Consider the following 25,608-nt stretch of genomic DNA (forward strand, 5'->3'; position numbering starts at 1 on the left):
ATACTGGATGATCTTCAGACTATTTGCTGCAACATTAACAATACAATGTAGTTTCTATAGACTGTACATAAGAGATACTAGTCTCATTGTTAAATCTCTAGCTGAGTGTCTTGGCTGTTCTGATCTTTTGAGACTTTTAAATCATTAAATAAGCCTACCCAAAAACTTAGGCTGCCTTTATTGTTGAACCTATTTACTTTTTTAATCATTGGGGTCCATAACTTACACCATCATGTTGTCTTCAATGAGATTTTACAAAATAGACCGACACCATAATGTCATCAGGAAAATGTTTACTGAGGTTATACTTTAAGGGAGCCAAATGATCGCTATCCCTCTAAATTCTATACAAGCTGACTTTTTTTTTTCCTCCAGAGTCGCCGCCCCCTGCTGATCATTAAAAATAATGCATGTTTAAAATGTTTACATATTACCCTGACTTAACAGACGGGAAAAAAGACTTAACCCTATAATGCCCTTTGTATTATATTTGATACATGAGTTTCTGAGACCTCTATCTCATCAACATGATCAATACTTGCCATAATTTCAAAATGTTATGGACAAAACTCTTATTTTGTCTAAAATTAACATTATTGTTGTTAACAAAAAGTTGTCACAAATGCCCAATGTATCAAATGTGATACAAAAAAATATGTAATAAATGTATAAAAAAAATTATCATACACAACATCATATAGCAAAAAAATGTGGATTTTGTTATAAGGGTTAATAAACATCTCAGTTCCAAAAAATCAGAATTTTCTGGCTATCTTTTGATGGGTTGGGTCTTACAGGGTTAAGTACTTCTTTTGTTTTTGCCTTTGAAACACACTCTAAGTAAAAACAGTCAAACACAAGTAAAATTCCTGAAATCAAGCATTTAATGAAGTTGTAATACAGGTCAGTAAAAATACTTTAAGGCACCAAAACGGGAAATAAAGGACTCATTTTGGAAGTAGTGATGTATGAGTATGCAGTCACTAGCACACATGAGAAAATATAAATATAGGTAATATTTCGATGTAATATTGTTTCTGCCACTGAAAAATAAATAAATAAAAGTTGAAATTTCAACTTATCACAAAATTTGGAGTTGCTTATCTGACATTTTCAAGCACTTTTCTAAGTATAACTTAAAATTTTTAGTTTCTAAGAACATTTTCAGTTAAAGTTTGAAGATACTAACCTGAACATTAATCCTGTTTCATATTTTTTGTTTTGTTTTTCCCCTCAGTCAAAATTTCAGGTATCTTAGTATCAGGTTAGATTATCAAGATAATCCACTGATTGCCTTGATTTGATTGTTAATAATAAGGAGCTCAAGAAATGAAAACTTTAATATTTACTGAAATGTTTTTAAGCAACTGTTTTATATAGTCAAAATAAAAAAATGTTTTATATGGAAATTTTTTATCTGTGTGAATAACTGTTAAATAATCACCTTGACATTACAATTTTATGTCCTGTTTAAACAAATGTTTTGTATCATTAATCCAGTAATTTATTTAAACTACAACTCCCAATGCTTTTGTTTGTTTGTTTTACAGGAATTGGCAAAGCCCTCTTATGTTATCATATGTCATTACAAGATTTGATTTAGTTGTAATCATTTAGTAATTATTGCTAAGTTGGTAATTATTCAATAATTAGATTGTGTGTTAGTATGTCAGCACTGATCAGCATTGATCATCTATATAATTCAAACAACCATAGTTTAGGTTTTAAATTAAATAAAATACAGACAATTTGTGGCCAACAGCTTGGCCGGCTCTGGGTGAAAGGTCACTTGCACATGCAGATGATGTGAAACCATAAAGGCTGACGTGGAGACTTTGGCCCCAGTCTAGCATGCTAACCTCTGCTCTGATGGCCTTGGCCTTGCTTTAATGGGCGGGCCGGTGTCTCCCCTCGGGCAGACCAATAAAATCAGGGAGGCACTGTGTGTGTGTGTTGCATAACTGGACTGCAGTCGGTACAGGTTCACCCCCCACACTCAGCGGTTTACCTCTTCACAATGGCAGCTCCGAAGAAAGTCTGCATCGTGGGCTCTGGAAACTGGCAAGTCGATGTGTGGATGTTTTGAACCGTGTCCGGTTATCTTATATGCGCGGTTATCCGCTGGACACAGCGTACAGTAACGTGAGGGAAGTTTGACCTGCTGTACCTGTAACTGCCGGATAGGCTTCGTTAGCGGAGGCGACAGTTGGGTTTATCTCCGCGTGGAGTCACATGCTAAAAAGCCGGCTTATATCGCAGAAAACTGGCCACAAGTCTGGCAACATTACTGGGATTTTTGTCGTTAGCTTTAACGTGTCAGTCGCCTGTTAGCTCGCTCTTATTAGCGGTAGCAGAGACCTCAGCAGCTGTTCGCCACCGGACCTCCGTTTACCGGTCTAATAAATTAACGTTACCTCCCCAAAGAGATAAAAGATGATTTGACACGAAAAATAGATTTTTAAATCATCCTGTAAATTCGGTGTGTGGGTTCAGTTTATGAGCCGAATAAAAAATATTAAATTTTTACATTCTTCTCATACACACACTGTGGATTTTGGAGTTGGAGCTCTTATTTTGGAACGAAATTAAATGTATGTCTATTTCTTTTTATTGCCGAATTCATGAGTACCTCCAAAATAATTAAATTCATTACATAAACTGGTTGTAAAGCCATTATAATTTTGCTGCTGCTTATGCTAAAATAAAATTGCAAGAATTCTCAATGGAGTTCGGCGTACACCCGTGGAAACAGTATGGAGGATTGGTGATTGCAGCATACCGTTATCAGCTTATCTCTGCGTGCAGCTTTGCCGTCTTGCCCTGAAATATTAGTTAATGATCAAATAGGAATCGTTACCTTTAATGATCACCCCATTAGATCACAGTATGAGTGATTGCAGTGAGAATATTGATTTCTCCCGTAAAATGAACACTGACTTGTAACTGTTAACCACGCAGGGGCTCAGCCATTGCCAAGATCGTGGGTGCCAATGCTGCTAAAAATGCAAAGTTCGACAATACTGTAAAAATGTGGGTGTTTGAGGAGACTGTGAATGGGCGCAAACTCACTGAAATAATCAACTCCGAACACGAAAATGTCAAGTACCTTCCTGGACACAAGCTGCCAGCAAATGTGGTAAGAAAAATGTATTTAAAAAGACAAAAACATTTTAGTGCCTGTTGTCTCATATATGTAAGTGAGGTCCTTGAATAGATGCTTTGCAGCTGTTAGTTTTATAATAAGTTTAACAGCTGTAAGAGTGAGTGAGTTTTCTGAATGCAGCAGGTTCCTACTCTACAGTAAGTTGCCTCAGGCTTTAAAGACATGTCATCATTCCTTCTCAGCTGGCAGTGCCGGACTTGGTGGAGGCGTCCAGCGATGCAGACATTTTGGTGTTTGTCATCCCGCACCAGTTTGTGGGCAAAGTATGTGACACCATAAAAGGGAAGATAAAGAACGATGCACTGGGAATATCACTCATCAAGGTTTTGTTTTTGTTTTTTTATTACTAGATATGGTTTTTACACCTTTTATCTCCAAAATATTGCCACGTTTATTCAGTGGTGTTTGATCCAGACACCAGCATGTTGTGCTTTTGTTCCCTCAGGGCGTAGACGAGGGTCCAGATGGACTCAAACTCATCTCTGATGTGATCCAGGAGAAGCTCGGTATCACCATGAGCGTGCTGATGGGTGCAAACATCGCCAATGAGGTTGCTGATGAGAAGTTTTGTGAGACAACCATTGGTTAGTTTTGTCCCTTTGTTGCTGTCAAATGGGCCCATTGTTGTTGAATTATTTTTGCACTTTAATCAAGAATTAAAGATCCAGATAAGCAGCTTTTAGCCTCAAAACAGGAAGCATATTTGTTTCGGTTAAAGCTTTGTGCGACCTCAGCGTTAGTTCTTTGGTTCAACACGTGCTTCCATCATGTTTTTTTTACAGGGTTTACAGTCAGCATATATATTTCTTCTGGTTCACAGGCTGTAAGAATAAAAATCACGGTGCTCTCCTGAAGGAGCTCATGCAGACCAGCAACTTCCGAGTTACTGTAGTGGAGGAATACGATGTGGTGGAAATCTGCGGAGCCCTGAAGGTGAGCTCTCAGTGCAGAATTTGTCCGCTTGCAACACGATTACAAAACACGGACAGTCATTTTGATTTCAACACAGGTTTATTTATGGTATCAAGGACCAATGTCTATTTTTGCACTCTCAGCAAAAGTCACACAAACAGAGTAGAGAAAAGGACGAGGCATTTTATCCCTTGTCCCACTTTTTTTTTTCCCCCACAGAGTTCCTGTTTCACATGCGTGAGATTATAAAGTGAAGTGACACAGCACTTGTGAGTCACATAAGAAGCACGTGCCTCATAAAGACATGCTGATCTATGGGCACGTCAGTACTGAAACTGAAAGCTGATGACCCCACAGAACAGATAACAGATTTAAAAGATTTAGGCTAAAAATTAAATACGTGTAAGAAGAATATCACATAAGGCATTTATTTTTGTTGAAACCAAAAAACATATTCTCTTCCTGCAGAGTTTGTGTGTTTGGATGTGTCACCATTGCAAACTCTCTCTCAGCATTATTAACATTTACCACACTGCCCCACACAAACATGCTGTTTGACCCACATTTAGTGTGCTGGGATCTAGTCACTCTGTTAATTAGGCAGTGAGGATCAGAGATCTCTGTAGACGTACGCAGTGAGACTTTAAACACTTCAAGTAAAGCCGCCCAAACAAAATGTCTAAGGACCCATTGTGAGCTTTGTGAAAGGGTTGGATCTAACGGGACATTAATCTAAAAGGTTGTTGTAAAGTCTGGCAGGATTTTTTTCTTAATGTGAACTTAAATATTTTGTTTTTGAAGAAATTTTAAACACATGTTATTGTAGGATGTGGATTCCCATGTTTTTAGAGAATTAGTTTGTTGGTGGTTGTGTTTTTACTCTGCTTGTTTTTCCTTTAATTAAAGAATAAATAAAAATATCATAGGAAAGGATAATGCCCAAGCATTCTCTCATTGCAGCTTGTCAGATATGAGGCTTTGGAGCCTTGTTCTAGTCTGTTTTGTATAGAGTCAAATAGTCATTTTAATATATCAGATTATTTTTGGAAAAAAAATGTGGAGGTGTTTTTCCCACCTTTTTTGAAATGTCACATACTTCACCCTTTATTCATTTTTTGATTAGTTTAGTTAGTCACAGTTGTTCATCTGCACGTCTCATGAACTTAGCTCAGATGCTGTAACAACTTTAAATATTGAATCACATTTAAATTGACTGTACCGTCTTTAAAAGAAAAGCAGAGGTGAATAAACAACTTTATACTGAATCAAAGTTCATTGTTCAGACTCTGATTAGATGTTGATTGAATGTCACTGAAATCCTTTAGATATTTAGATACCCATCTCCAGCTGTATGGAGATGGGTATCCACTGTATCTGCAGCTCATGCTTTTCCTTCATGTGTCCTACAGAACATTGTTGCGGTCGGAGCCGGTTTCTGTGACGGTCTGGGCTTCGGGGACAACACGAAGGCGGCAGTGATCAGGCTGGGCCTGATGGAGATGATTGCCTTCGCCCGTATTTTCTGCAAAGAAGGGCCCGTGTCCTCAGCAACCTTCCTTGAAAGCTGCGGTGTGGCCGACCTCATCACAACCTGTTACGGTGGACGTAACCGCAAAGTTGCTGAAGCTTTTGTGAGAACGGGGAAGGTACAAATTTTAAAGATATTTTAATATATATGTTCAATTACTGTATATATGTCATAGGCTCAGGCAGAAGCAATGCTTATATATTCCTGGCATACATTCTTCTTGTTAAGGCAGGAATACAAGAGGCAGTGAGGGGAGAGTCACTTCTTGTTTGGGTGCAGGAGAGAGAGGAAAGTGTAGGGATCTGAGTTAGTTTGTGCCAAACTGTGACAGTTTTGGCAGCTGATTCTGGATTGAGTTGAGTGGTGGTGAGGTGGTCCAAGGATTGGTCTATTAACAAAAACATCTCAAGTATCAAATTAGACTCAGAATTAAAATGTTAAATAATAAATGAAATAATTTAATATAATGTGAAGTTTTGCTGAAGGTTTATTAGTGATTATTATTGTGGTAGTTCCCAGAAATGTCAAAACTTGGGCACACTGATGAGTTCATGCCTTTTAATGTTTTTACTTGACATAGTGAAGTTATTAATACAAGAGAACTTGTATGTACAGTATATTAAAACGTAATTATGTTGCACCTAATGCTGACTGCACTAAAGATGGATTTCACCTTTTGGTCTGATGCTCCTGTGCAAAGAGCATAAAACTGCATTATTTCTAATGACCAGCAGAGGGCAGCAGCTGTAGTTACAAAGACTGTAGAAGTTGACACAAACGTAGTTTTCTTTTTTTAGAACTGTGAGCGAGTTCATCTGCAAAATTTTAAAAAAAACAAACAAACATTCTGGTCATTTTCTCTCCAATATTAATTACATCAACACCATGACACAATTAGAATGAGCACGTTTTCTCAAATAATAAATACAAATGTGATTTTGTGGTAGTGCTGTTGTGATGTGCTGACTCTTTCTTCCCATAAATCTGGTCTCTGATGCAGTGTAGTGACTATCAGCTGTACTTCTCATAATGTATTGAGAGATACTTTGTGTGCACTATACATCATCTACTAATACTCACTAAAGATTCAGAAACTGGTTTAAAAAAGCCCCAGCAAACTCTGACTCTTACTGAATCCTACAGTCACGCAAAAGACAACAGAGTCAGAAAGTGGTCAGAGGATTATTGTAAATGGGTGCAATGAACTTGCAATGTCATTGCCTTTGAAATGGCCTCTTTGAAGATGGGGACCAGGTCAGCGACGTCATCTACAAAGTGGCACTGGTGCATTGAACCATTAATAAAATGACATTAACACAGAGCCACTGACGTAGCTGCTGCACGACAACAAGTTAGCTGAAAAATGACAAAGGCGCTTTGAAACTTTGATTTTATATAGGAGTATAACCAGAGAACAACCAGTTGAGTCAAATCCCTTATTGTAAAGAGAGGCATCGCACACAAGTTCTGCTCTTCATTAATGACAACAGACTCCGTTGATTGCACCATGTTGGAAGTCTCCCTGCGTTTATAATAAACCGTAATTATTTCCAAGCTTTCTCCAATCTGTCTGGGAGCGACTGCAGTCCGAGTCAGACAGCAAGAGAGAGAGATTGCCCCTCACCAGATGACCTGTGACTGAAAGTGGCCACTTGGACACCATGTTTTTTTGCGTGTTTGTTTGTTTTGTTTTTTGAGGTGTTTCTCCCATCCAATCACATGTAGGCTCCCATCTTATTTGGCCTTAGATTGAAGCAGTATTTCAACAGCACGATGATGGTTGTAAACTACAGTCAGATTTTAAAAAGGACAGTAGGGTATAAAGAAGTTGCTCCTGTAAGCATTTTGCAGTGTCTGAGCTTCGCAGTCAGAGCCACTCATGTCTGTACTGCATTCAGTTTAAAAGAATGATGCTACACCTGGGGCTTTCAAACAGTAGTCCACAACCAATAAGTGACATCACAGTGGGGACTTCTATCCTTTATATAGAGTCTACTGTTTGGCTCTTGGGGGGGGGGGACAAAATCACACATGTACACCTTCTCTCCCTTTAAACTCAAGAATCTTCAGCATGTCTTTGTTCTTATCTCATTCAGTCCATCGAGGAACTGGAGAAAGAGATGCTGAACGGCCAGAAGCTGCAGGGACCAGCGACAGCAGCTGAGGTTTATCTCATCCTCAAGCACAAAAACATGGTTGACAAGTAAGACAGACTCACAAGTTCCTTTTGCTTTGGCCAGTTTGTTTCACTCCAGCACTCAACCATTCCTCCTCCTTCCTTTAGGTTTCCTCTGTTCAACGCAGTCTATCAGATCTGCTTCGAGGGCCACCCAGTCACAGAGTTCATAAGCTGTCTGCAGAACCACCCAGAACACATGTAAAGAGGAGGAAAAAAACCCAAAACAAACAAAACTGAAGGTGCCTTCTTAACGGAGAACACGACCACTTTCGCAGCCTTTCAGAAATCGATGGAGTAGGCTGCACCGGTCACACCACAGCTGACATGCAAGGAAATGGTGCCAGCAAAGTGTGGCTCTTCAACTCCAATTTAGCAAATTTTGAAACCAGAACACTGAATTTCCAACATGTTAAAAGTACTTTTATTTCCTGACGTGTACTGAAACTTGAAGGATAACCAATTCATGTAATTGTCCACTACTTTTTGCTTAAGATGCATGTTTTTTATGTTTTAAACCTAATGAAATCTGTCAGTTTTTAAATCACAACACTGATACAGAAATTAAGACTTCACAACTTCAGAAAATGGAGCCAAGCATTCGAGGCCATTGCCTGCCTTCTGTAGTGGGATTAATCTTTAATGTTTCCGTCCAGTAAACACCTTTCCATCGCCACAAGTTATTTAAGAATAGATATATTACCTCATCTCGTCACGTCTCTGTATGCTTTAAGTGTCTTACATCATTCATTGACATCTCCTGCCTTGTACTGTAAGTGAAAAATACTGTCAATCGTCAAAAACTGTTTTTAAATGGAAAAAGCTAATGTGCCTTAAAATGCATGGTTCAAGTCTTTAGCTTTTGTTTGTGGTCTGACCAAAAGGATAATTAGGGTTCATTTCAGCTTGGCTTAAATCTCATTATATCTGTATGGGTCATGCTAACAAGATGGCTTCTTGAAGATGTATTATTACATGAAGCTGCAGATCTCTACTGCAGTTAGTAAACAGGTGTTGGACATAACCAGGCTGTCTTTGCCTTAGCTGGCTCAACAAATCCTAAAATCCTTCATCAAAGATAATGGGCCTCACATCAGGCATAATCTGCTTTTATAATCAGACATTTTTCATCAGGTGCTGTGTGTATGCCCCCATAAAAATTGGGAATTTAACGTGTCAGCTCACTCTTCTCCACATAAAAATGGAGCAACTGAGTACTGCCTACTTAAGCCAAGATGAACAGATCATTGAGAGCATTATTTAAAAATTAAAACTAAAAAAAAAATATAATACAGGCTGCAAAATGTGTGAAAGGAGTGCTGGCAGAAAGCACTTAAAGAGTGCTTAAATGCATGAAGTTCACAATTAAAGGTGTTTCCTCTGCACTATGGCAGCTGGGACAGGCTCCAGCCCCACTACGACTCCAATGAGGAGAACGGGTTAAGACGAATGCCATTTAGTGAAGTGCGTCAGGGTTTAACACTGTCCTATTAAATCATCAGATGTGGAATTAACATGTGTGATAATTGCAAATATGATCAATTTTTTTTAGTATTTAGATATCAGCTGGACTTCCAACAACGTAAATAAGGACCAAGCATAAATTCATTTATATTTTCTGCATGATTAGCTGAATGCATATAAAATCCAGTGCTGTAACGACATGGGTTCATTCATTGGTATAATGTACCACAATGGCCACATCAATGAGGAAACATGCCAGGCTGAAATGAATCTGAATTAGTCTTTAAACATCCGTCCACTACGTCATTTGTAGCTGTGATCCTGCCTGACCCAGTTTTCACTCAGTTTCTAATACATTTGAAATCATCAACATTTGTCTGTGAATAAATTAATTCCAGTATCAAATCATGGCTGGACTAATTTTTTCATTTTCATTTTCATTAGAAAGGAAACAATGAAATTGGAAATCGCAATAGAAATTACAGCGTTCCTTGTTATTTAATTAAAAGGGTTGATTATTTTTCCCCACTTACAGGTTTAAACCTGTAGTTGCTCCATGGAGCTGTTTCCCCCTGTTATGCCATTAGTTTCTTCTCAGTTTATATAGAGCCTTGATTCCTCTGACACCTTAGCCTCTCCCATCAGAAATACAACCATAGGATACGAGGAAAACACATGAGGAGAGGAATCTCAAGGCAACAGACATTTCACAAAATGAGGAAGCTTTCCGTCTGAGCCTCAGTTTAAAGCAATGTCAGTATGATATGTTATAGCTCCTCCAGCAAGCCTCCTCTCCCATCTCCACGTGCATTTTAGAAATTCTGATTTCTGAGTCAAAGGCAGGATGGCCGGTTAGACAAGAAGCCAAAACATGACACGATAACAAGCAAAACTAGTTTATTACAACTTGTGGAAATGTAGCTAGCTTTACATGAGTGTGCGGTATACAATGCGTCAAAACAGACATTCACTGCTGATCTGTGGTACACGCCACTGTCGTCTGGATTTCGAAATATGGAATCAGTGTCAGCAACTTAAATAAATCTGGAAAAATGTAAACAAAAAGGGAATGAAGCTCAAAGTGCGGAAACTAAAAAAGGAACCTGCTTTGCTCGTCCGTGAGGACAGTTAAGACTCGCAGTATAAACGCTTTGAAGAAAATCGCCTCGTGGAAACTAATCTGTTCATTTTAAAACCACCATGATGTCCTTGGTCCCACGCAGAGGATGCAAAAAAGCAGCAGCGAAATTAGAAATGCAAACAATGCAATCAAAAGCAGAATGGCATTAAAATCATGGTGATTTAAGAGCGACAGCTAGCGGACATTTGTTCCTATTCCTCGTTTTCTGTGTCCGTTGGTTGACAATATGTGGACAACACTTAGCTTGCAGCGTTTTGTTCTTGTGGTCTGGATATTTGATCTAATTACTGAAGACAGGAATAAGGAGTTCCACTTAGCAGAATAATTTGTTCCCAAAAATCCTTGATCATTCTGTTTTTTCACGGACTTGATCCCATCTCTAATTAAAGCTGAAAACTGCTGTGAATGTATGAAAACTACCACCGTAACTGTGGTCCATGAAAACACAATCAATTCACAAATGTCTGGTGAAAGTTTGACCGGGCCTTATGGAGTAACTGCAATACCTGAGATTTTCTATCTTTGCGGCATGATGGATCCACATTGTGGAAAAGCCTTGTTTCTTAAAGATGATCCTGTACTGGAAAATATCTAATCACTCACCCTACTGCACCCCTCCTACCATCCTACCTCTACTCATCCCTCATATCATCGCAATTCAAAGTCTGTGAGGGTTCACCCATTTGTAAGTGCCTTCGTAACGAAATCCAACTTTCTGCACGAGATCATCTGCTTCTTGAGGGCCACGGCTAAAAAGAAGGAGGAGGGGGGAAAAAAGAAAAAGAATTAAGCAATTACATTAAAAATAAATAAAATTTTTAAAAAACCTGCTGACTTTAATTTGATTACATGTAAACTTTCCATGTAATTTCATTACGCAAGTACAATGTAAAAGGTTACACTTAACGGAATCTCTTCATATTAAATATCAAACACGTTTTCCTTAATGATTTACTATTTTAATACTTTGATTTCATGTATTTCAGCTGCATTTTACACACAATTATTTCTTCATGTTTGCTGAGGCTAAAGAATCTTTTTTTGAATGTGGTATGATTTTCCTCTTCCAAGTGAGAGCTGAGTAAAACCTTTCCTACCTTCCATATTTGTAAGGAATTGGCTTCGGCTTCTCTTTCTCTATTTGATGAAGGATAGGAGTGAAGATCCTCCATGCTTCCCTTAGTTCGTCACTGCAGACAACAATTCAACATGCAGAAGTAGGTAAAACAGAGGTGTGAGGTTTTCACTACTCAGCTCCTGATAGCAAAAAAGAGGCCCCTCTGGCTCCATCTAGTGATGGCGAGTTATGATTACAAGCAGTGACTTTAGAGAAGAGTGGAGAAGGAAAAGTACAGACCTGCGTACAAAGTGCATTTGGCTCCCGCAGAAGACATCCAGGATGAGACGTTCATAAGCATCGGGAAGCTTCACGTCCTAAAAGAAAAATGCCATATTAACAGCTTTGTTAGAGACCCGTTTATTTTATTTTTGTACAACTACCTCTGAAGCTCTAAAACGGGGTGAAACTCTTAATCAGTCTTTGAAGTACTCAAAGTTGATCTCAGAGTGTGTTTGGCAATTAAATAAATAAAACTTGAGCCTGCCTTGTATCTGCTCTTGTAGGTGAGATCCAGCTCCGTTTCTTCCGGGCTGAAGTACACGCCAGGTTTCTTGCTCATCATCTTGGCATACACAGCCTCGTTGGGCTGCACGCGTACCACAAGCTCATTCCTGCGACACTGACGTCCAAAAATGTCTCCGGGGACGTCGGTGAACTGCAGCCGCACCTCGGCCTTTCTCTCATTCAGTGCTTTGCCACAGCGAAGGATGAAAGGAACGCCTGAGGAGAAACATTTTCATGTATTTTCAACCCACGATGAAAGAGCACAGGAAAATGTTTAAAACGCCTCATTTTTTTTCTTAACAAATAAGCGCCTTTACCGTCCCAGCGTTCATTGTGTACGTAGAGCACAGTGGTGGCAAAGGTGGCTTGAGTCGATCCTTTAGGTACTGTGGGATCATCCAGATAACCCAGTTTGGCATCTCCTTCACCCTCTGGATCCCCCACGTACTGACCCAGCACAACATCCGACATGGATGGTGGAGCAATACACTTCAGCACCTTCACCTAACAAAAGGTACAAGACCAGACACACCACATTTAATACACAGAACGCGAGTATTTGGTTTCTGCCAGGTGACTTTGTACCTTTTCATCCCTGACATCGTCAGAGCTGGTGGAAGCTGGTTTCTCCATGGCAACAAGGGAAAGCATCTGGAGCAAATGGTTCTGCATGACATCTCTGATTATGAAAAAAAAGAACAGGTGGTCACATTAAAGACGCAGAAGACTGTTACGAAATTAATTCAAATTATAACTGATCATGTGTTGGTTTTGATGTGCTGGTAAAACCAGTTAAATCTATTAACTTATGGTCATTCTCCCTGCAGTGAGCTCTTAATGTACAAATGAAAAGAAACAACAACAGCACTTTAACTCACTAGTGTGGTAACATTAGTAAAACTTGAATATCTAATAAATATAAATGGTATATAGCTTGCCAATGAATTATATTTTTTGCACCGATGATAGCTCATAGCCAAAGACATGTTTCTCTTACCCCAATATAAATATTAGGAAGTATTCTTACACATACTTACTCTCTGGTACTCTGCTTGTTTTCATATTCATCATTAGAGATAAGCGCATTGAATCTTTGTTTTAGATTTAGTTCAACGTATTTATTTCTTTTGGGTGCCCCCCCCTCAACTGAATTATTGTTAACATTCAAGGTAATGTGCTTAAATTAAAAAAAAACAAAACAAAAAAAAAAAAACAACAGCTAAATAAATACAAAGTCTGTGGGTAACCTTGTTAAATAATTGTGATCACTTATTTTCTAAAATAAGTGTAACTTTTGCCTTAAAGCAGCCCTCATATAATTCTGCTTATTCACGGTACTTTAAAAAGCATTAAACTTTATGATTGAAGTACTTTTCTCCTCACCGGATGATGCCAAAATCATCAAAGTAGCCTCCTCGACCTTGGGTGCCAAAGGGTTCCTTAAAGGTGAGGACGACACAGGCCACGCTGTCCCTGTTCCAGATCGGCCCAAAGATTCGGTTTCCAAACCTGCAGCGAACACAGTGTATTTGTCCTCAGCTCAGCAGCACACACAGAGCAACAGCACAGCTGTTCATGACAACATGCATAAACATTTATCTTTGGTTTTGTTCTTGGTTAGCCCCCACTTTCTATTCATGGTGCAAGATTTTCATAGTGGCTTTTTTAAACCACAGGCCAGCTGAAAATGAAGTGTTGCATAATTAACTCACGATCAAGAGCACATTATTTTTACGATGAAATTTTAAATTTAAAAAAAGTCTTCTTCTTCTTCATACTCGAATAACGATGCTAAAAAGAAATGTTTTTGATGAAGCCCCAGACATTTGATTTCTCTATGAGGCTCTGTTCTGCTACACCCGCTGTAAACTGGAATAAAGCTACTTGCATTCAAATTTACAACAATCAAAATCTTTACAAAGTGTCACATATAAAAAAAAAAAATGCTCCTATATTTCGGTTTTCCTACCTGAGCACCATGAGGTTCTGCACCATTTCTTTGCCCAGATAGTGATCTATACGATAGATCTGGTCTTCAGTGAAGAGGGACGAGAGGTGAGTGGACAGTTCCTCAGAGCTCTGAAGGTCATGACCAAATGGCTTCTCCACAATCACCCTGTTCCAGCCCCTAAATAACCGGGGGGGGGGGGGGACACACGAACAAATAGTTTAAAACTTTAACAATATATTAAATGATCAGGTTTACACAGTGTGTTTGACAGTTAAGGGGGAAAAAAATGCATTTGATAGTCCCAAATATCCAACACAATTTTAAATGAATAGTTGCCAAAATAGACACAAATATGAACTACAGCTGCAACTAATCATTTCATTCATGACTGATATGCAGACAATGAAAGAAAATAATCAAGTGACCATTTAAAATGTCTATAAAAATATTGTGAAATAACTTCACAGTCCTAGATGATATCTTCAAATGTCTCTTTCTTTTGTTTTGTTTTTTAATAGTCCATACGGAAAGATTTTAAATATTATGAGAGAACAAGTAAATCCCAACTGCAAGTAGTATGTTTTCACCAGTATTTCTTTACAAATATACATACTAGTTACAGATAATTCAAAGTCTAAATGTTTTGAGTTTACTGAACCACAAAACTGTTGCTAGCAGAACAGGTAATGGAAATTTTATTACAGTATTATTGAAGCTGCTACTACTACTACTACTACTACTACTACTACTACTACTAAATTGCAATAATGGAGGTTTGCCATGATGTCTCGCATTTCATTTCTCAGTGTGAGATTCTGGAGTTAATTTACAAATTCCTACACCACAGAAAATGCTGCTTGCACCTCAGACTTTTAGGTGACATTCCACTCATATCAGATGAATGCAAAGAATCCACTGCATCAAACTCTCCACTTACATGAAATGGATTTACAGTCAGATACAGCAGGTAGCACAAGGAAAAAAATTAAACAAGCTGTGTGGCACATCGACATCAGAGACAGGAATGTGTACTGACTTTGTGCTCATGCAGTGGTGCTTAATGTTCTTGGTAACATCGTGGTAGACGGTGGGTGGCAGGGCCAAGTAGAAGAGCCTGTTTGCCCCAGGGCCTCCTGGAAGAGACTCGATGTGTGTGTTGAGTTTGGAGAAAGAATCCCCATCTGCGTATTTCCCACTGACATAAGTGTTCCTGGCGAAGAAGGCCGACAACCGGTCTGCTTCTGTGTCCGCCACCTGTGCCAGAGAGGAAAAACCTTTACTGTGCGGCAACAGTGCTAACCACCGTGCTGCCCTGTTGATAATATCATTCACAAAAATGCACCTTGTACTGAGATCTAGCAAAGTTAAATGAGATTTAACTCAAGACCCTCCTACACACTTTGAATCACTATTATTTTGTGTGCTGCTGCTACAACTCACATCGCTATTCAATAGTTTTAATTTAGAACAGAAAAAAAGCCAACAAACTAAGATGGTGTTTTTAATTTATTTGCATTTTTCTAATACTCATCTTCGTTTTGTGGATATTATTTAATTGTAACAATCTGATCTGACCTTCTTTCTTCCCATTAAATAAATGAATAATCTGTCTGAGCACTACATCTCAAGTGTCCATGTTTACCTTCAGGTATGGCATGCAAGCAGTCCGGATGGCATCAACTGTCAGGGCAGAGCGAGCAAAGCCCACAAAGTAGGTCTGCTCGGGTAGTAGGCCATCTCTGAACAACCACCTGGGAGAGAACAGAGGAACACATGGTTCACTATAACCCACCTCTGAGGCTACAATCCAGATTAAAGTAGTATCTTTAATGAGCCTTTACTCACCATAAAGTTGGGTAGATTTTTTTCTTAGCCAGATCCCCCTATTGGAGCAAACACACACAAATATGATCCACTTTACGGCGTTGTTTTTTGTTGTGTTTAGTGTCCCAATTGTGTTGTACTATTGTACTAAGTATGACTTTGCAATGGCAATAGTTATCTTATCTTATCTCACGTTCAAAATACAGGCTACAAGCACAGTCACATGCAAGTCAGTGTGCTGTTTATTTAGGCTAGTAATCTCAGTGAGCATTAGTCATTTTCCCAGCACACAAAGGTCTAAAGATGCTGCAGTACAAACCGGTTACACTGTGCTGCTACAGGTAAGTAGCGGCTTTGGCTTACTTAAGAATTGCACAACCTCAGTAATCCCAGTGGAACCAAATGCCAACCACCAGGAGACAACACTGCCCTGCTGCTTATGGAAATCTTACTGAATAACCTGCTGCTTTAGTGGCTTAAACATAGTGGTCAAACCTGTCTGCTAGATAAAGGCTAATGCTTTGTAATCATTATAAAACATGATAGAGGCTCTGAAATCAGTTATAACCCAAATAAAAGTAGAACTTTTATTGCCTTTTAACCTCAGAGTAACCGAGCGGTCATAGCAGAACATTAGAAGCGAACTTAAGTAGAAATGTAATTGCCAATGCTGGTGTCAAACTCATTTTAGTTTAGGGGGACATAAATTGATCTCAAATGGGTTGGACCAGTAAAAGCGCCACAGAAAAGTGTAAAGTGTAGATTTCTTAAAAACTGAAACTTTGCTTCTTAAAAGTGTGCCAGATATTAAAACAGTACTTCTTGTTAAATTATTATTCTTTTTTGCGAGCAATCATAATAAAAACACATTTCAACAATGTCTGCTTTCCTGCCCATTATATGTACATTAAAGTTTACAAAGTACAGCAAAAAGGCAGTGACAAAAGAAGTGCTTTTCTATCTTAAACTGAGATTTTTGTTCCTGTGTAGTAAAGCTGGCATCACCGAGGGGGGAAAAAAGCTCTAGAATTTATTGATTTCACTGAAATTCTCAGTGGGCTGGATGGGACTCTTCACTGGAACAATTGTGGACACTGGGCCACCTATTTTACCTAGTGCCCTCAGGTCAATCAGGTCCCACACCTCCAGTCTCACAAACAGCTTCTTCCCCTGGGCCATTCAGTTACTGTTAACAAACACCATCCCTCTACACCCCAACTCTGCCCACCCACCTCACCAATCTGAGGCACCTGATGACCTGAGTAACCCTCATCACTCAGGCCATTCACACATGGACTCTATACTCAGACCAAGTCCTTTGCACTACTTCCAAGAACTTTGTTCTCAAATGTGTGCATGTCTCTTGTTTTGTATACATTCTCCTTGATTGTATACATTTCTCCTGTATGCCATTTATTCCTGCCATCTTACCATTTAGATTTTATTCCTGCACAGTTGGCATGGAGCACCCATAATTTCGTTGTACATGTAGAATGGCATTAAAGTACTATTCTATTCTATGTTTGACACACCTCATTTAAAACACTCACATGGGAGTTCCTTGACTTGTAATCCTGCCACTTTGTACAAAGTTGAATGTCTAATATTTATTTAAAATGACAGCAACCCTCTTTACATTTATTAATCAGAGTTTAAGTAGATATTACCTACTTAAACTACAAAAACTAGGCAATTATTTTTGGTAAATAAATGTTTGAATATGTGGCATGATCCTTGTTTGAAGGGAAAAAGCAGTTACACCTCTTAAAGTGGTATAGTGAAACACAAACATAAAATGAGCACAACCAGAGTGAGGCTAATCACAGCCTAGCCCTGCCCGCCCTTGATCCTACATATCACAGTGAAAGGAAAACGCTGACTGTCTGTGACTCTGCAAAAAACAGCCACAGCGCTGCTCTCTCCTACAAAGAGCCACAGTGCAGCAGATAGATGCCACAGCCAGTTAGATGTTCATATATAAAGCAAATGCAGCCATTTTTGTTTTACATTTCATAACAGTGACAGTGTCTTTGAAGATGACAATAAAAAGAGATTTATTCTTTAAAAGCATGACTTTGCACTTTTAAGGACAAGTGCTTTTTTGTTTTTAATGATAAGATAAGACTGAAGGACCAGTAGGTAAAAGCACAGAATGATGATTAATCAGAATATTGTGCAACAAGGAAAGAAGGGGAATAAAACGTTTCTCAATGCTGGAAATGGTTTCATTTCCTGAACACAGCACCTGAGCAGTATGAGGAAACGTTACGCCATGAATAGAGTCATATTTCATTCACTTGTCTGGATGGATTTCATTTCACCTTTTAACCTCAGAGTAACCGAGAGTAACAAAAAATAAATAAAAATGTTCATTTAGATTTTGCAGATATTGAAAAATATAAGCAATGCTCATTTTGCCAATTAATTCTATGCAAGTGAACTGTTCACAGACCTTTGAGTAAAACAAAAACAACGCTGGTGCAATAATTACTTTATATAGACAGAAAATTACCGCCGATCAATTAAAATCTTCTATTTATAACCTCTCCTCAAATGACAACAAAGAGGAACCTTGCCTGATTCACTGTCTCAGTTTTGAACACTGTCCCAGTTGTGCTTGTTTGCAGAGGCTTTTTGAAATCAGTTTCAAAATTTACCTAATCACAGTGGGTGCAATTATTGCAAGTTTTTTTTTAGGATTTCAACACACTTTCTTTGAAAATATTGCCAAACACTCTTGGCTAAGTGCCTTGCAGTCTAAATGTGCCAAAATAAAAAGGGACAAAGAGATTAGTTATATACTCCTGATAGTTTTTAAATTTGAGTGTGATTCCTCTAGACAATTCACCTCTTTATTTGATTTCACAAATCTGCTTATTAGTACCCTTTTTAGGTTAATTAGGTTTTATTCAGGGAGTGACTGAACTCTTACCGATGCGCCCATGATGATGAAGACATGAACATCGGACTGATGAAACTCTTCATCATCATAGAGCTCCTTCCTCAGCTCCCCAAACACCTCAGAGCGAGAGAGAGGGATGCTCATTTTCTCTGAAAAGCAGACATACAAAAAAAATTGATAAAGTCATTTTACCTGTTAAACCAAGAAAAAGAGCAAATTTCAATTCAATTTCACTTCTATGACAAAAGAATTTCCCTCGGGATAAATAAAGTTATTCTTTAGCACCAATCACAGCCAAAGTTGCCTCAAGGTGACAAGAAAAGTGTCAGGAATTTTTCCACGCCCTCCAAAGCTACATAACAAGTATCTACGACACTCAAAATAGTCAATCTCTCCTTCAAACAAATAATGTAAAGAAAAACAATACAATGAACAGTTTCTTAAAGATCACACATGTGCAAAACTTTCAGCCTTTACAAATAAATACCACAAATAATGTTAATTTGTTTATTTGGTTTTCTTTAACTTCACGCAAACAGCACAAGTCGTTAAAAGAGAAAACTTTTCTTAGATAATTTGTTCCCAATATCTTTAAGAACATCTTCTACTTCTTTCTCATAATGCAATCTCAGACCAACTTGGTGATCTTGAGGTTTTGGCTCTTTGGGGGCTTTACCATCTGTTGCAGGGTTCCTTGTTCTTGTGGCTGAGGACACCTCTCTTTCACTCCTGGTCAGTTGCGGTCGCTCTGCAGAATGAATTTAGGTCTGGTCAGATGGCTCACTTAATGCGTGACGCTTAAGATTTTAAACCTCAAGTTTACACTGGCGCAGAAATGTAAAACTTAACATTTTCATTAATGCTTACATGCTATACTGTTTTAGCATCATTCTCCTACAGCCACCAGTTCATTTCTGTACAATACAAATTACTTTGGTTAAAGACCACAGCAGCTATCCATCTATACATCAACTCGACCTCAGTGAGTATCCAATTTAATGAATGTCATTCGCCTAACCTTCGCCCCTTGTGTTCGTCCTTCTCTTCAAAATGCTCAAATATTATTTTTAATGATTATTTTACTAACAATAAAACCTTTGATTTTGATGGCACCTTTAGTACTGGTGTTTTTCACTCCTTCAGGCATTTTTAAATATAATAAATGCCAGAAGAGTCAGTTCACACAGCTAATATGCGCATCTTTTAAAATTTATAACAAAAAAAAAAAAAACAATTAAAGGAAAAGGTTTAAAAAAACAAACAAACACATAAATATCTGATTCTAGCTTCTGAATAAACTGTAATGACTGAAAAGTGAACCCTATTGGGATTGTGACAAAGCAAGACATTTTGGACTCTAAAAAAGGAATCCAAATGAATAGATTTCGCCCTATAGTAGGCGTTTACTTCCTCGAACATTACTTAACGTTGAAAAACAAGCAGCAGCATATTTTAGGAAAAGGTATAGGCTTAGCCAATCAGGAAGTACAAGTTGGTCCTGTAATTTTATCACCGACTTCTTCACTTTCTGCAAGCTGCATTACCATTGACATACTGACAAACACAAAAACAACAGTGCACGTGTGTGCCTGTCAGATGGAAGCTACTACTCCCAGAAATAGCCTCACACACAGCAACATACTGTAATGATATTAGTCAAATCCTCCACCAAATCCCGTGTTTAGACTGCTGAACCTTAATGCACAACACCATGATAAAGCTGGATGGCGAACATCTCAGGATGACACCCCGGCAGACACTGTTGCTCAACCAGCGTTTTATTTAATGTGCGGTTAGCAGCACTGGTAGGCAGTATGGAAGAGCTCAGATTACACTTTTATTAAACGGAGATACAAAAGGTTTTCCTCGCCTGTGACAATAGCCTTAACATTATCATCCTCTTATAACAACAAGAGTTGACAGAAACAACCCCAGCTAGCAAAAAAAAAAAAAGAGCACCTAGCTTTCGCGTAGCTAACACAATGTGCGTTAAAAAAGCGGCGAAGCTACTACAAGCTAAGCTAATGGGACTGTAATGCTACTTACAAACAGGTCCGTTAAGGAGATGATAACCTGGCAGTTAAAACCCGAGACAAGACGCCACAGCCTTTATGCAACCTCACAGGGACAGCAGCCCAGCTCGATGGTGCTTATTTCTCTGTCCTGCCTACTTCCCGGTTGAGGTGACAAAGCAGAATTGAGAGATTTTATTGGTTTGGAAGAAACTCACCAGCGCTCGCTCGAGATCCCATCATTGTCGACTCTGGTGACGCCACGCCCATAAGTAGGCGTGTTTAATCGCCCCTCCCCTGCACCCCCATCCCAGTCTGAATGAAACCTTCATATAAATATTAATGACTGTGCAATACTAATAATTGTATTTATAAATACTGGAATTATATGATTATATAAATACACTAATTTATTAAGTGATATCCCTACTATTGCACAGTCATTAGTATTTATTATTATTATTTATTCTTTTTTTCTCAAACAAAGTTCATTAAAGAAGATGAGAGTGAGAAGAGGACAAATGGAGGAAAGTTAGTGAATCAGGAAGTGCAAAAAGGAAGCGAGGGCCTTGATGAAGAGAATTGAGAATGGAAAGGCGGACATTCTAGAGACTGTGTAGACACTGGAGGAGATAGAGAGCAATGGACTTCTTAAGCAGAGTATTTAACCTGGAGAATGAGATGATGATGTACTGGTATTGATTTTCAAGAACAATGGTGATGTGCGAAGCTATAGTAACTATGAGGGATAAAGTTGATGAGTTATACCATGAGGATATAGGAAAGAGTTGTTGAAGCTAACACGATCTGATATGATAAGGACAGAGGTGATGGTCAGTGAGCAGCAATATGGCTTCATGCCAAGAAACAGCACCAACAATGCAATGTTTTCTTTGAGAGTGTTGATGGAGAAGTATAAAAAGAGCTGCACAGTGTCTTTGTTGATATAGAAAAAGCATATGATAGGGTGCCAAGAGGGGAACTGTGATACTTCATGAGGAAGTCAGGAGTGGAAGAGAAGTATGTAAAGGTGGTGCAAGACATGTATGTGGAAAGCAAAACAGTGGCGAGGTGTGTGGTAGGACTGAGAGATGAGTTTAAGGTGGGGTGGGAATATATCAGGAATCTGCTTTGAGTCCCTTCTTTTTTGCAGTGGTGATCAACATTATGATTTTTAGTGAGAGTAGAGAGCTGGTGCAAGAGAGTCTGATGAGGTGGAGATGTTCATGTATCCAACTGTTAAGTCTTTGGTTGGAGGAGGGATTTCATTATAATCAAAATACAGAATATTCACAGACCTTTATTTCAGCAGTCACATGCGCATACATAACTAGTGAAAGAAAGAGCAACTATAATGATTCCCCTTTTTCATTCCGGCCTTATAGTCTTGTGTAACCTTGTGTAACTGTTTTGAAGAAGTGCACAGTACTTGCATTATACTAAAAGTCTTTTCAAAGTTCAGGTGGAACTAACAAGAGGCTCAGCAGTACAAATAATTATGCCAAGAGGGCATTTACCAAACAGTGACAAAATCCTTCTTTGTGGTAAGAAAACAATTTGAGTTACCGTAGGACAGTAACACTTAAACACGGATCACACCACAGCTGATACACATCCTCAAAGAAGAGTCCACACACATAAATCCATGACTAGTCCCTGATGAAGATCCAGCTTTGACTGGCTTGGGCTGATTTGCACAAAGTTAATATTAGAGTTCCTGCAGATACTGTCAAACACTTGCCTGATGAGGGGTTCTTCAAGTTATTATTCTGCAAATAAGAACAATGCATTATTTAGATACAAAGTGATGAGAAGAGGAAACAGAAACTTGCTACCTCCTGTTCCAACTACGGGCTCAGTTTGAGAAGACATAGAAATGTAAAGATTCACCGTGTGGGAGGCAAGAATAAGATATCCTGCTTTAGACCATGGAATACCTACAGTGGGAATCCAGGAATGGGAGGACCTCTCTTCAAGCAGCCTGGCTGCGATCAAGCCCTTCCTCTCTCTTTGGTGTAAAACACACACTATATTCAGGTGCTGCACATACTCATTGAGGCGTGTCTTCAGATGGTTTTGAGACAAAGGAGTCAAAATACAGGCAGGGATAAATCTAGACTGTGGCAAAATAGTTACTTTAGTGGGTTGATTGTGTCAGTAGATAGCAGTATTACACTTATGGAGCAGGTTTTGTGGTAGAGAGAGTGGTACAGTTGTTAGTATTTTCCCCTTGCAGCTAACCTTGCTGTGGCCTCTCTGTTTATGGGTTGAATAGTCTTACTTTATCTTGACTTCCACCAAAGACATGCATCTTTAACTCAGAGGTTCCCAAAGTGTGGGGCCCGCCCCCTAGGGGGGGCGCAGAGCCATTGCAGGGGGGCGCGGTATGAAAAAAAAAAAAAAAAAGAGCGCTTGGACACTGTGGACAGGTTTTTGACGGGGCTCCCACACAAACGCAAAGCAGGAGATGAAGCATCGCCAAATATGTTTCCAAACCAACTTCCTTCCAAGCCAAAGACAGGAAAATATGGTGAAGCATATCTTCCCTTTGGCTTCACCTGCACAAGTGCCAAGGTAGGTCTCCCTTGCAAAATTAGTTTCCCTGCGTCGGGAGCAGCGCTGTGCTCTCCAAATCACGGACAAACAGTATCCCACATTCTTGATTTTTAGTTCACAAACACTTCTTGTAATAACTAACTACTCCTGACTAAATGTCAGGAGTAGTTAGTTATTAGTAGTTAGTTATTACAAGAAGTGTTTGTGAACTAAAAATCAAGAGCTAACATGATGTTAGCTCTTTATGCAGTAAAGTTACAGTGGGATACAAATAATATCAGGCTGATCCTGCCGTAATTTGTTCCCCCTGTTCAAATCACGGACAAACAGTATCCCACAGCTGTTTATGTGTTTAAACCCATTTTGCACAGAGAGGCATTTTTTGAAAAATGTATTGATAGCAATGTTGAATATTATTACACAGGAAAAAAAACAACTACACGTAAAATAATTACACCGTGATGCCTCTGCCTTTCTAGATGCAGGGACAGTAACTGCGTGTGTATATGTAAGCGTGTAAAACCTGAAGATAGTCAGATTAACAGTATTTTGTCTCTATCTGCCATTCTGCAATTCATCTCATGTAAACAATAACGTGGCGCACAGCGTGACGTGAAAAAAGGCACATGCCTTTGACGTTGCGTGACGAACTCTGTAATCCTCGTCCACACGTAAACGCAAAAAAGGAGTTTTAAATAATCTCCGTTTTCGGTGAATCGCAACGCCGTTTACGTGTTGACGAAAAGCCCAAACGCATAGAAACAGCTGAGTTTTCAAAAATACCCGTGTAGGTGTGGACGTAGCGTAGTAGTATATTTTATTACTACCTGTAATTTATTGCCGTTTACTTGTATTTGCTTAATTGTTTACTAAATGTTTGAGGTGTGAAATAAACCGCAATGGAGTTTGTAAACAAAATATGGGTGTGTGTGTTTGGAGGATGTGTTTGTGCGGGGGGGCGAACATTTTTCTTGTAAAAAAGGGGGGCCTGGCAAAAAAAAGTTTGGGAACCACTGGTTTAACTGGTTATTCTAAACTGGCCATAGATCTGAATGATTGCTTGTTTCTCTGTGATGACCTGGTAACCCAGCCCAAGTGTAGCATCTCTCTTTCTGAATAATAGATCTGATGGCACCTGCAACCGTGAATTGGATAAGTGCTTAAGAAAATGGTTGCATATGGAAAAGATCAATTAATGTCACCGTCTTTTTGGCCCCTCAGAAGCAAATACCTGCCAATATACTTGTCCAGCAAACACACTTTACTATTAATATTCCTAATAATCTTCTAAGTACTTTCTTCATAGGTACAAGTGTGTGTTTTAAATGCAAGCAATGATAGTAAAATAAGGTTTGAAGAACCACTGATGTGAGGTGTGAATAGAATTACAACAGCTTCATCATGCAGTACTGTGAATGCACTCACCATCTGTGCTGGCATCATCCTCCAGTAAGATCTCTGTGAGCAGGGCAGCAGGAGCTGTGTGTAAGACACTGTGGACTGTCCTGAGGAGAGCGGACCAGGCCTCATTATGAAACACTATGATCACACTGGTGGTCGGGAGGCCAGGACAACGCCAAAACGTCTGTTCCAAACAGCTGTCAGAGCCAAACTGAAAGTTAACCCGTACTAGATTTTTAACAAGGGGTACAGTACTGTGCAAAAATACTCAAGTCACACACATAGAAATACAGTATGTAAGGGAAAAAGAGAGTTTGTGTAATTTTAACTTGAAAGTCAATATTTGGTATGACCACCTTTATTCTTCAACACAGCCTGAACTCACTTAGGCAAGCTTTCTTGTCATTTCTTTAAGTAGTCTTTAGAAATAGTTCTCCAGGCTTCTTAAAGGACATTCAAAGCTCTTCTTTAAATGTTGGTTGCCTTTTGTTCCATTTTCTGTCAAGATAACAGATGACTGCTTCACTAATATTGAATATTAGTGAAGCAGTCATGACCCAGAGACCACTGATAGGGTTCCACTCTGTTTTTCTATCCAGGTATACCTCTACTGTACTGATAGTGTGTATGGGATCATTGTCATGCTGAAAAATGAAGCAATTTCCTATGAGATGCTTTAATGTGGTATTACATGGTGGATCAAAATCTGACGGTGCATTTCTACGTTCATAATTCCATCAATTTTGACAAGATCCCCAACACCACTAGCGTGAATGGACCCCAAACCATTACAGAGACTAAACCATGTTTTGTACTGTTCATGACTGCAGACACTCACTGTTGTGTGAGTGTGTGTCTGCTCTGCTGAAAAAAATAACCAGTGCGGTTATTCACTTTAGAGCTCGTGTGTCTTTGCCCAGATCACAGTGGAGGGAGATACAATCACTGACAAAC

At 39.0% G+C, this 25,608-nt stretch overlaps 2 protein-coding genes across 3 annotated transcripts; one reads left to right on the top strand and one right to left on the bottom strand.

The window, feature by feature from the left end:
- Positions 1-1,908: 1,908 nt before the first annotated feature.
- Positions 1,909-9,519, top strand: LOC100703678 (glycerol-3-phosphate dehydrogenase [NAD(+)], cytoplasmic). The gene is made up of 8 exons (XM_003438967.5): positions 1,909-2,061; positions 2,959-3,136; positions 3,346-3,486; positions 3,609-3,747; positions 3,984-4,096; positions 5,485-5,721; positions 7,700-7,806; positions 7,888-9,519. The coding sequence occupies exons 1-8, from the start codon at positions 2,018-2,020 to the stop codon at positions 7,982-7,984; spliced, it is 1,056 nt and encodes a 351-aa protein (XP_003439015.1). The 5' UTR covers positions 1,909-2,017; the 3' UTR covers positions 7,985-9,519.
- Positions 9,520-10,123: 604 nt separating this feature from the next.
- Positions 10,124-20,989, bottom strand: g6pd (glucose-6-phosphate dehydrogenase). Of its 2 annotated transcripts, none has more exons than XM_013275691.2 (14): positions 20,916-20,989; positions 19,362-19,433; positions 18,716-18,834; positions 15,805-15,842; positions 15,602-15,710; positions 14,996-15,213; positions 13,978-14,136; positions 13,392-13,517; positions 12,594-12,687; positions 12,326-12,512; positions 11,989-12,224; positions 11,742-11,818; positions 11,482-11,574; positions 10,124-11,133 (listed from the first exon to the last, which is right to left on the bottom strand). In XM_013275691.2, the coding sequence occupies exons 1-14, from the start codon at positions 20,965-20,967 to the stop codon at positions 11,043-11,045; spliced, it is 1,671 nt and encodes a 556-aa protein (XP_013131145.2). In that variant the 5' UTR covers positions 20,968-20,989; the 3' UTR covers positions 10,124-11,042. The 2 variants fall into 2 exon arrangements, with proteins under 2 accessions (XP_013131145.2, XP_013131147.1); XM_013275693.3 differs by lacking the exon at positions 20,916-20,989 and adding an exon at positions 20,732-20,889.
- Between the last annotated feature and the right edge of the window lie 4,619 nt (positions 20,990-25,608).

The sequence above is a fragment of the Oreochromis niloticus genome, linkage group LG20 (genome assembly GCF_001858045.2).
Source record: "Oreochromis niloticus isolate F11D_XX linkage group LG20, O_niloticus_UMD_NMBU, whole genome shotgun sequence".
Classification (NCBI taxonomy): Eukaryota; Metazoa; Chordata; class Actinopteri; order Cichliformes; family Cichlidae; genus Oreochromis; species Oreochromis niloticus.